Genomic DNA, 12,336 nt, shown 5'->3' with positions numbered 1-12,336 from the left:
TGCCCCTGAGATTCTCTCTTCTATCTCTTGTATTCTGTTGGTGATGCTTGCATCTACAACTCCTGATAGCTTTCCTAGGTTTTCTATCTCCAGTGTTGTCTCTCTTTCTGTTTTCTTTATTGTTTCTATTTTCATTTTTAGATTCTGGATAGTTTTGCTCATTTCCTTCACCTGTTTGATTGTGTTTTCCTTTAAGGGATTTTTGTGTTTCCTCTTTAAGAGCTTCTAGCTGTTTACCTGTGTTCTACTGTATTTCTTTGAGGGTGCTACTTATATCTTTCTTAAGGTCCTGTATCATCATCATGAGAAGTGATTTTTATATCTGAATCTTGCTTTTCCAGTGTGATGGTGTGTCTAGGACTTGCTATGGTAGGAGTCTTGGGTTCTGATGATACCAAGTAACCTTGGTTTGTGTTGCTTATATTCTTATGCTTGCCCTGCATCATCTGGTTATCTCTAGTGCTACCTGCCCTTGCTAAATCTGACTGGAGCCTGTCCTTCCTGTGATCCTGGTTGTATCAGAACTCGTCAGAGTCAAGCTGTCCCTGTGATCCTGTGATTCTGGGGTCCTGTGATCCTGGGCTTGTTAGAGCACCTGAGAGTGGAGCTTCCTCTGGGTATTTTGAGATTGGCTGTGGAGCTTGCACCCAAGGTCTGCTCAGGGGTTGGCCCAGACAGACTGGAACCTGAGCCACTGGGAGTTCCTGTGTGCCTGGTCCCGCTGGTCCCAGTTACTCCCAGTGTTGGGACAGATGTCAGTTCCTCCTCACCTCTGATCCTGGGTGTGTCAGAGTACCTGGGAGTGGAGCTCCCTCTGGGTGTTGTGGGACTGGTTTGTGTCCAAGGTCTTCTGAGGACACCTGCTGGCCCAGAGAGACTGGAAGGAACCTGAGCCACTGTGCTGGCAGAGTTCCTGTGTGCCTGTTCCCGCTGGTCCCAGTTACTCCTGGTGTTGGGACAGATGTTGGATCTTCACGCTTAAACTCTTAGATGCAGTTTTTAAAAATAAAAAGGCCGGTCTCCTTCAGTATTTAAATATAACAATTCTGAGACATTTAATATATTACAGTATTAAGGGGCTGGAGAGATGGCTCAGTGGTTAAGAGCACTGACTGCTCTTCCTAAGGTCCTGAGTTCCATTCCCAGCAACCACATGGGTGGCTCACAACCCTCGGTAATGGGATCAGATGTCCTCCTCTGGTGTGTCTGAAGAGAGTGACAGTGTCCTCACAATTAATATATTACAGTATTTTACAGCCACTGTCTCTTTTAAAGGTGATAACATCCTTCAATGTCCTTGGCAATGATTCTCTTAGTATTGTGTGTATTAGATCTACCCCACCTCTATTTCCCACACCGTTTCTTTCTAACAGAGCCCGAAAGAGCATTCCTGATGCCTACGCAGAGCACCTCATTGCCAGCGGACTCATGACCCAGGAGGAGGTTTCCGACATAAAAGCCTCCTACTATAGCAAGCTAAATGATCACTTGGCCAATGTGGCCCACTACCGCCCCCCGGCCACTAACCTGCAGGCCCGCTGGCAGGGCCTGGTGCAGCCGGAAGCATGCATCACTACCTGGGACACAGGCGTGCCTCTAGAGCTGCTGCGGTTTATTGGTGTGAAATCCGTGGAGGTTCCAGAGGAACTGCAGGTGCACAGCCACCTTCTAAAGATGTTTGTTCAGGTGGGAAGCCTTGCCGTCACCCCTCGCTGCTTTTGATTTTTTTTCTCAGCAAAGAAATTGATACTGTTCTGATGTTTTCAGTTACTAAGGAATATTTATTGTATGTTTTCAGTTGTGGAGAAGTGCTTACTGTATGTTAGTGGGTTGTAGCAATCGGTCCTCGTGTTGGTTTTGGAGCTTTGGTTCAGTTGATTTGATTTTCTTCACTTCTGTTCTTCTTTATGGGATTTTATGTATGGTGAACACATTATATATGCGAGAAATACGTGGTCATTAGAAAAATACAGAAATATGTCTGATTGTTTTAACTAGTGAACAGGAAACATCATAATTCTTCCAGAAAGATTAAATAAGGTAATGGAAATCAACACACATACCCCAGAGATGACCACCCGTTCCCTTACGCGTACTGAGCTTTTACAGCCTGTCTTCTGTTAGACATCCTGGTGCGCCCATGGCTGATGGGTTTTTGACAGTGTGGGGCTTTCTGTTGTTAAATTGGGAAACAAAGAGTTAAAGGATTTAACTTCCTTAAGCACGAGTGTAGAACAGTGGTTTGCAACATGTGGGTCATGGCCATTTTGGGGGTCGAGCAACCTTTTCATAGGGGTCACCTAAGCCCATCTAACCCACAGAGATTCACATCATGTTTCATAACAGCAGCAAAATTACAGATATGAGACAGCAACAGAAGTAATTATGGTGGGGGGGGGTCACTACAACACGAGGGACCATTAAAGGGTCACAGCATTAGGAAGGCTTAGAACCCTGATGTTGGACCTGTGCCCTCTGAATTATTTTAAAACATGACTGTTGTTTTAAAGTTTTTATTTTAGCAGAACTCTTTAATGTTTTTAAATTTTTTTATTTATTTTTATTCTATGTGCACCGGTGTTTTGCCTGCATGTATATCTGCGTGAGGATGTGGGATCCCCTGGAACTGTAGGTTCAGACAGTTCTGAGATACAATGTGGGTGCTAAAAATTGAACCCAGGTCCTCTGGAAGAGTAGCCAGTGCCCTTAACCTCTGAGCCATCTCTCCAGCCACATTTTAGCAGACTTCTTACAAGCAAATTACAATCACCATCTGGCTTGTATAGAAAATTTGAAGCTGGAGAGATGGTCTGTGAATTAAGATCACTGGTTGATCTTTCCTAGGATTTGGGTTCCTTTTCTGAGACCCACATGGCGGCTAATAACCATTTGTAGCTCCAGTTTCTAGAGAGCCAACCCTTGTTCTAGTCTCTGTGGGCATTAGATATGCATGTGATATAGATACATGCATGCAAGCAAAGCACTCATACACACAAAAGAAAATAAAAATAAACCTTTAAAAAAAGAAATAGAGAATTACAGGTAAGGTTTCCTCTTCTTCCATCAGCTCACACCTCAGCATAGGTGACTCCTTCCTGAGTACATGCTTATCTTGTCTTTCTTAAAACTGTATAGCACACAGAGTACTTGCCTACCACATGTAGAGCCCTGAGTTCAGTCCCCAATGCTGGAGAAAAAAGACAAAGACATAGACAGAAAAGGATATGGATTCTCTTAAGAATTATTTTTAAAATTAGATTTATTCATTTTATTTTATATGTATGAGTGCTTTGCCTATGTGTATGCATATGTGCCACCTGTATGTGTGGTCCCTGCACAGGTCAGATAAGGGTATCAAGTCCCTGTACCTGGAATTATAGTTGTGTAATACCATATCCACACTGGTACTCGAGCCTGGGTCCTCTGCAAAAAAAGAAGTATTCTTACCCACTGAGCCTTCTCTCCTGCTATAGAGTGTTAAAAGGTCGTTTTAGAGCTGTAAAGATGGCTCAGGGGTAAGATCACTGACTGCTCTTCCAGAGGGCCTGAGTTCAATTCCCAGCAACCACATGGTGGCTCACAACCATCTGTAGTGGGATCCAATGCCCTCTTCGGGTGTGTCTGAAGACAGCTATAGTGTACTCATATACATAAAATAAAATTCTAAAAGTTTGTTTTATTCTCTTCCTCTTCATTTTTTGCAGTCAAGAGTAGAGAAGGTGACGAATGGAACCAGTCTAGACTGGGCCACTGCAGAAACGCTCGCCTTGGGCTCCTTACTTGCTCAAGGTGAGACATTTCTCTTTAGCATCATGGCTAGCACAAAAAGCTCTGAGCTCCATGAGTTATATGTGATCTTCTGAGTTTCGATGGCCACTTGTCACTGTCGTTGATTACAGGATTTCTAAACATGTTACCTGGTGATACTTCTTAGTTATAAGGCATGCTGAGCACTTTCACCAGAGACTAGACAAAGGTGCAGGCATAACTGGGCTACCAGGGCTCGCTTCTGGATATGCTAGGAAGATAGGTTTCTTTTAAAAATTATAGGGCCGGAAATGACTCTCCATTCACACTCACTATAGACCTTCGAATATAGAAAAGATACACACACACAAACACAGACACACACACACCACAGAGAGAGAGATTTATTGCTTTTAACGATATGTATGTGTGAGTCTCTATGTGGGTATGTGTATACCCTAATGTCCAAGGAGGTCAGAGTTTTCCTCTGGAGCTGCAGTTATAGGTGGTTGCAAGCCACCTTACATGTGTGCTTGGAATTGAACTTGGAAGAGCAGCAAGTGCTCTTAACCACTGAGCCATCTCTCCAGTATCAGGGAAGGTAGATTTCAATAGGGTGGCTCTATTAGCCTAAGAGAAATTTTCAAAATGAGCAGTTGTATAAGATATCAAATAGCTGTGTGTGGCAGTTCGGCAGTTCGTATATTTGTTACATTTTTTTTAAAAAAAATATTATGTAGACAGTGTTCTGCCTGCATGTGTGCCTGAATACAGGACAAGGGCACCAGATCTCATTCTAGATGGTTATGAGCCATCATGTTGCTGCTGGGAATTGAACTTAGGACCTCTGGAAGAACAGCCTCTGAGCCATCTCTCCAGCCCAGCAGTTTATCTCTAGCCAAGCTCCACAGGAAACTGAGCCCAAGAGTTTAAGACCAGTGAGGAGAGCCTTGATAGATTTTGTCTCAAAATACAAAGGAACCTAGAGATCCTTCTTCTTTTTGTGTTGGTTATTCACAGCAACCTTTTCTTCTCTCCCCCTGAACCCCCTGCTTGCTTGCTTCAGGTTTCAATGTTCGTCTGAGTGGCCAGGATGTTGGCCGTGGAACGTTTAGTCAGAGGCATGCAATGGTGGTTTGCCAGAACACCGATGATGCCTACATTCCTCTGAACCATATGGACCCTAACCAGAAGGGGTTTCTGGAGGTAAGATGTTTACATTTAAAAATCTATGTACTGATGTGCCAACCATTACAGTTCTTTTTTGGGATGGAGTCTTATGTAATGTAGTCTAGGCTTCGTTCAGATTCCCCAGTAGCTGGAGATGACCTTAAATTCTTCTCCATCCTTCTGACTCTACCACTTAAGTGCTAGGGATCATAGGCATGTGAGCCCACCTGGGTTTTTTTGTTGTTTTTTTTGTTTTGTTTTGTTTTGTTTTTTTGAGACAGGGTTTCTCTGTGTAGTCCTGGCTGTCCTGGAACTCACTCTGTAGACCAGGCTGGCCTCAAACTCAGAAATCCGCCTGCCTCTGCCTCCCAAGTGCTGAGATTAAACGTGTGCGCCACCACCGCCTGGCCCAGGTAGAGGATTCTTAAAGCAGGTGAATTCAGACATCAGAAACTTTATGTTTGATACTTTTTAAAATAGAGGAGTGCTGAGTGGAAGGCCAGGAGGTCTGTAAACTTGGAAGAAACAAGTGAGAGCTATATTAGAGCTAGGTTTTGAAGAGTACCAGTTAATTACTCTGTCTGCCTATCTGTCATTAAATCATAGCACATAGATGTGAAGTCAACGTTGCGGTCTGTAAACTGTGGTGATTTGTTAAAGTCAGTCAAGGATGTGCATAGGAAGCCAGCATCTCTAGCCTATTAAACAAAACAGGATACAATAGAAACACTTCCTCCAGGTTGTCTTGCTCCCCAGGAATTTCTTTGGATTTCTTTCTTTCTTTTTTAAAGATTTATTTATTTACTTTATATATATGAGTACACCATTGCTCTCTTCACACACACCAGAAGAGGGCATCAGATCCCATTACAGATGGTTGTGAGCCACAATGTAGTTGCTGGAATTGAACTCAGGCCCTCTGGAATAGCAGTTGGTGCTCTTAACTGCTGAGTCATCTCTCCAGCCCCGTCTTTGGATTTCTAAGGGCTTAAGAGCAGTGTCTTTTGCATTCTTGTGTCTCTAACAATCACCTTAGTGAACAGCACATGATATTCATGGAATCAAATTATTTCCTTAAAGTAAATTTAATAGTCTGTCACCTCCTTTCTATTCTAGGTTTTGGTCTGAGAATATAACGTGTATGTTTGTTGGGGCTGGGGAGATAGCTCGGTCAGTCACTAAGAGGCTTCCTGAGCAAGCAAGAGTTCATTCCCTAGCACCCAGGAAAAAGCCCGGCATGGCGATCCCTGCACCAGAGAGGTGAAGACTAGAGGATCCAGGGCCTTACTTGCCAGCCAGTCTAGGTGGAAGAAGATGTGGTTCCAAGGCTCTCTCCTCACTGGAGCTTGGTGAGAGCTGTGCAAGGAGACGGATCCCTTTCTTTATTATTTCTAAAAGTCTGCCTTGGGATCAAGACACATTTGTGAACTAGGGTAGACGTGTTGAGCGCGTGTCCCCCCAACCCCACCTCAAAGTAGGTTTCTTCTGACTGCAGTGTGATATGTAGTATCACCTTTGATACACTCAAGGGCCTTGGTCACATGCCTCAGCTCCTGCTTAGTGAGCTAGAGGGACAGTGAGACCCTGTTTCAAACAGAATTCTTTGTCAGACAAATGCAGGATTTTTTTAAAATTGGGTGTATAAAAGGAATGTTTTCCTCATCCTTAGCTATTTGAAGGCAAACTGCCGACCTGACCCTCCTCTTCACGCCCCGCCACCTCCTAAGAGGTTTGTATCCCTGCAGTACTTTACCATAATACGTCTCTGCACATTCCTCTTCTTCATTATTAGGTTAGCAACAGCCCCCTGTCAGAAGAGGCTGTCTTGGGATTTGAATATGGGATGAGCATCGAAAGCCCAAAGTTGCTGCCCCTCTGGGAAGCTCAATTTGGTGATTTCTTCAATGGAGCCCAGATCATCTTTGACACATTCATCTCTGGAGGTTGGTGGTAGCGAGTGGCTGGTTCCAGTCTCATATCATAAGTGAATGGAAAGGGGCCGCTGCTGCCTCTGAGATTCTCTGTGCTGCGGCACCTCCAGGGAATTTGGGAACTTACCTTCTCTCCAGCCATGTTCCAGACATCAGGCAGTTCACTGAGCTTCTAGGAAGAGTGTCTTCGCTGTTTTCTAGCATGTCGTCGTCCCCCGTTTCCTGAGGAATGTGTCTGGCTGCAGGGGAGCAGAGATGGAGCTGACCGCTCCTAGGCTCTGTGTCTCCACGCCTGTGTCTGGAGTGTGGAGTAGCATACTTAGCCAGCACTCTGTGGTCGCACAGTGACACTATAGTGAGTGATAACCAGCACTCTGCTGTGATATGGTGACACTGTATGATGCAGATTGATGATTCCCTTGAAGTCTGCAACTTTTCAGAAGAAAGAAAAGTGCTTGAGGGACCTAGATTTATGACATGTTCATAAAGTACTTTGCCTGTGTTCACACATTTACAGATATACATGAGTGTGCAAGTGTACATGCATATGTCTATGTTGGTACATATGGATGCCAGAGGTAAACCTCAGGTGTTATTTTTCAGGAGCTATCCACCTTGTTTTGTTTCTAGTGTTGGTTTTTTGAAACAGGGTTTCTTTGTGCAGCAGCCCTGGCTGTCCTGGAACTCTGTAGACCAGACTGGCCTCAAACTCACAGAGATCCATCTGCCTCTGCCACCCAAGTACTGGGATTAGAGGTGTGTGCCACCATTGCTGGCTCCTCCTTGTATTTTGAGATAATCCCTAACCAGGGCTCACCGATTAGACTAAGGCAGCTGGCCAGCAAGCTCCAGGGCTCCACTTGTCTTCACTTCCCTGGTTCCCAGGACTACAAGTCCCTGTTGGCTTTTCATGGGAGTGCTGGGATCCACCTCAGGCCCTTGTACTCACATAGCAAGTACTCTAAAAACTGAGCTGTTTCCTCTGCCACTAGAGATGTCCTCAAGTGTCTACTGCTCTCTAGTTGAGGACAGTGACCAGTGTAGTCTGTTGCGCTTTGAGCATGACAAGAGCTGCTTGCCTTGCTCAGAGTTGTTCAGTAGTGAAGTCAGAGCACCGTAAGTTGTCTGAGACCCTGGGATAGTTACCATTGAGTCAGTCTTCCAGTCACTGAAGCCCAAAGCATTCGATGTCACAGATTCACACGTTCAAGTGGGTGTTTTCATTTAAGTCTAGTATAGCAGAGCTAGAAGATGCACGTTAACGAAAGCAGTTCGGAGGCTCAGGAACCACACTCGCATCCCCTAAGCCCTGTCTGTATATGCTCCTGCTTCATAGAGAAATCCCCATCTTGTGCTTTGCTAGGAGAGGCCAAGTGGCTCCTGCAGAGTGGCCTGGTCATCCTGCTTCCACATGGCTACGATGGAGCTGGGCCTGAGCACTCATCCTGTCGGATAGAGCGCTTCTTGCAGGTATGTATGTGGGAGCCACTGGGTTCTAAAAGGAGTTTTCCTAAACCTAGGTGCTTTGCCCTTTCACATGCTACCTCCTGTAGCAGCCTCATGTGCACTATATCCATAAGATTCTACGGCTAAGCAAAAGCAAGTCAATGCAGTGTGAATTCTCTTTGGAGGTATAATACCTCAGCCTTCATAATCTCACAGTGTCAGAAAAAATAAAGTAGCAAATAAAATGGTTTCTAGAATCAGGCATGGTTGTGTGTGCCTGTGATTTAAGCTCCTAGGTGGGTAAGGAAGGATGATTTCCTTTAGCTTTAGAGTAGGTAAGATGTATATAGGAAGATAGAGTCTACAAACTGGGAGGGGGATAGAAGGCAAGTTGAAGAGACAGCTTAGTAAAATGCTAGCTGTTCTGCATGTAAGTCAGGCACGTAATAGCAAAGTGAGGCAGAAGGAGGCAGGAGGACCCCTGGGGCTCACAGCCCACATACACACACGCACACGACATGCATGCCCACCGACACCCACACGTTCACCCACATGAACACACACATTTGCAGGCACTGAAGGATTTCAGGTTGGAGGTGTAGCTCAGTGACAGAGTACTTAACTAGCATATGAGTGGCCCTCGCTCCATCCCTAGCACCATCTCCATGTTTGGGGGTATAGGGAGAAGGGAGTGGGGTAGGAAGAACACCAGTGTTGGTGGATCCTTGGAAGTCACTGGCCAGCCAGCCTAGCCCAGTCAGTGAAATCCAGGTTCAGTGAGAGACCGTATTTCAAAAAAATCCATGGAAAGCGATTGAGGAAGTCACCCAATATTAACTTCTGGCCTTCATATGCACACACACACACACACACACACACACACACACACACACACACACAGAGAGAGAGAGAGAGAGAGAGAGAGAGACAGAGAGACAGAGAGACAGAGAGACAGAGAGAGACAGAGAGAGGAGAGACAGAGAGAGACAGAGAGAGAGGAGAGAGAGACAGATAGAGAGACAGACAGAGACAGAGAGACAGAGAGAGACAGAGAGAGGAGAGACAGAGAGAGACAGAGACAGAGAGACAGAGAGGAGAGAGAGACAGAGAGAGAGAGAGCAGTAAGAACAACCCAAGAATGAGCTAGACAGGTAGAAAGTTGTGATCAGCAAGGAGAATGTACAAAGTGGAGCTTACGGAGACAATCCTGTTGGTTATACCAAGAATATTATCTTGTGCCACTATCTGGCTGCATTTTCTCAAAAATTCATTCACTGACTTATACCCCCTCACCCAGAACCAGGCGCTGGAATTAGGTGAGGCCTCTGGTAAGTGCTGAAGTCCTAATGGTGGGGCTCTTCGGGTTGGGAGTGCCTTTAGTAAAGGGTTCCCTAGCTGCTTACTAGCCATTCCCACCATGAAAGGGTGCGAGGAGACCATGGGTGAGTCAGGGAAAGAGCTCTGACCAGACCCAAGTTTACTGCATGGTCTTGGACTTCCCAGCCTCACAAATATGAGAGAGAATTTTATGTTGTTCCTAAGTAACCTGGATTGAGGAATGGTCGAATATCTCTGTTGCTTAAAAAACTGGCCAGGTGAGAGGATTTGTGATCCTCTTTGTAAACCAGGAAGAAAAGAGAAGAAAAGAAAGAAAATCTTTTACATAGGCAAGACACACAGACACATATGCATGTGGCCCAAGCACCTGTCTCACCAGCTCCACAAGTGTCCATGCATACTTACATCATACACGAATATCTACCCACATATGTAAATACCTACATATAAACAGACATACACATATATACATTTGGATGGATGGGCAGAGCCCCCAAGCCATTATCTTATTTCTTTTCTCTGCCTTTTTTTATACTTTCTTAGACAAAAGTTCCTTAGAAAATTACCTCGTAGATAAAATGTTACACAAAAGGGGAGTTATAGAAGGCGTTGATAGCCAGTACAAAGCCGTGTTTTGGTCTGTAAGGTCATTATAAGTTCAGAGCAGCAGTTTCACATGGCCTCTCTTTATCACAGTGTACACCTGTGGCCTTATCCTTGGAGCTGACCTGGAATGAATGTTTTTCCTTGATCACAGATCTGTCCCAAGCCTATTTCTCTTTTTAGTGTAATTGTGAAAGCTCATAGTATTCCTTATAATGTAGCCTTTACTTACTGTCCTATGAGGAGTGGGCACATTCTGTTCTTGATCTATATTATATCTTTCTGGCAAAACAACTAAAATCATCTCTTAAAACTTTCTTCCTAAAGTTATTTGAATTAAATCAGGAATTCTATAAAATCTTTAATTTCATCTAAACAGCATTAATTGGTGAAAGTTCATCTTTATGTTGATTTGCAGACAATCTGCTCAATAGGGTGGGTTGATCCCCAGGAATCCTTAGGCTTTGTAAAAGTGCTAGGAATGGCATATCAGTAACAAGAAGCCATCCTGGAGTTAAGTCTCCAAGGACCCCGCATTCTTAGAGCTCATCCATCATAGGCCATGCAAAAGTGGTGGGCCACCTCCAGGAAAGTCACCTGCTAGTCTTGGCCCTTCCGAGATGGCTCCTGACACTGGGCTATGTGAAACCCAGTGTTAAAATAACAATGTAAAGAGTGTTACCCAGTCTTATGGCATTGAGCCTTCGGGGCCATTCTCATTCACACTACCACAGACTATCAGTGGCCCTATCTTCACAGACCACTCACTAGTGGTCCATGGCTTAGAGCAGCAACTAGCATTGATAGCAAGTGAGCAAAGGTCAGGGTTAGAGCTTAAAAATGATTTATTTACTTTTATTTTATGTGTATTTCCTTTTATTTTGCATGCACGTTTGTGAACCACATACATACAATGCCTGCAGAGGCCAGAAGAGGGCATTATATCTCTTGGAACTATAATTAGATTGTTGTGAGCCACCATGAGAGTACTGAGAATTGACCTCAACCCTCAGTGTTGTCTTAAGTGGTGAATGTCAAGAACTTCATCCCGGAGGGTTTGATAGCTCCTTTCTTACAATAACTGACACTTGTGGCAGGACATGGTGGCACAGGCCTTTGTACTAAGGGGAAGCAGAGGCAGGGAAATAGGCTAGCCAGCTTCTACAGTCAGGACAGCCAGGGCTACACAGGGAAACCTGGTCTCGAAAAACAAATAAACAGATTAGCAGGTGCGGGTTTTTGTGTGTGCCTTTATTGCCATCATTTCATCTGCTCTGACTATGTTACCTCAAGCCCTTTGTTATATTGTTAATTTTATTTTCATCCCTGCAAAAAAAGGTGCTCGCACAGGAGTGCTTTGGAAGCATTTTGCTCCCCATATAAGTGCCTGCTTATTCCTTCTGCTTTCATTGGCATTGTGCCAAGCTCTTCGTGCCTTTTATATTCTCAGTCCTGTCTGTTTTTGACATTTATTATCTTTTAACTTAAAAATATTCATTTTTATTTTCCATATATGTGTATTTGCCTGCATGTATGCATGTGTCCCAGGTGCTTGCTTGGTGTCTATGGAGGTCAGAGAAGGCCACAGATCCCCTGAAATGGGTTAAAGGTGGTTGTTAGCTGCCATGTGGGTGCTGGAAACTAGAGCCAGGTCCTCTGAAGGAGTAGCCAGTGCTCTTAAACAGCAGGGCACCTCTGCCAACCAGTGTTCTTATTCACTTAATGCCTCTGTAGTTTCCAGTGGAGTCCTCAATTGGTTTTCTTAGTATGATGCTCTTCTTCCATGTCTGACTTTGTTCTGTTCTGTTTCTTTGAATGTCTGTCCTGGCCTGGGGATGTAGCTCAGTGGGTAGAGGACCTGCTTATCATGCATGGAAGCCCTGACATCCCTGTGCTGAACAAAACCAGGCATGGTTGCATGGCACATGCCTGTAATCTCGGCGCTTGCAAGGTGGAGGCAGGAGAGTCAGACACGCAAGGTCATCCTCAGCTGTCAGTGAGTTTGAGGCTAGCCTGAGCAATATGAGACTCTGTCTCATTCGCCCCCAAACAAAGCAACCACAACCACAACCACAACCACCACCACCACCTCCACCTCCAC

The 12,336-nt window shown here is 44.7% G+C and overlaps 1 protein-coding gene across 4 annotated transcripts in view; it reads left to right on the top strand.

Moving 5' to 3' along the window:
* The window catches only part of Dhtkd1 (dehydrogenase E1 and transketolase domain containing 1), an 89,062-nt gene that overhangs the window by 67,701 nt on the left and 9,025 nt on the right, over positions 1-12,336 (top strand). For all 4 annotated transcript variants that reach the window (XM_031359521.1, XM_031359520.1, XM_031359518.1 and 1 more), the window contains 5 exons: positions 1,374-1,686; positions 3,705-3,789; positions 4,814-4,953; positions 6,710-6,860; positions 8,212-8,318. In XM_031359521.1, coding sequence (XP_031215381.1) covers positions 1,374-1,686; positions 3,705-3,789; positions 4,814-4,953; positions 6,710-6,860; positions 8,212-8,318 — 796 coding nt within the window. The remainder of the gene's footprint in view (positions 1-1,373; positions 1,687-3,704; positions 3,790-4,813; positions 4,954-6,709; positions 6,861-8,211; positions 8,319-12,336) is intronic.

The sequence above is a fragment of the Mastomys coucha genome, unplaced genomic scaffold, assembly GCF_008632895.1.
Source record: "Mastomys coucha isolate ucsf_1 unplaced genomic scaffold, UCSF_Mcou_1 pScaffold7, whole genome shotgun sequence".
In the NCBI taxonomy this organism is placed as follows: domain Eukaryota; kingdom Metazoa; phylum Chordata; class Mammalia; order Rodentia; family Muridae; genus Mastomys; species Mastomys coucha.
This window is presented reverse-complemented; position numbering and strand designations above follow the sequence as displayed.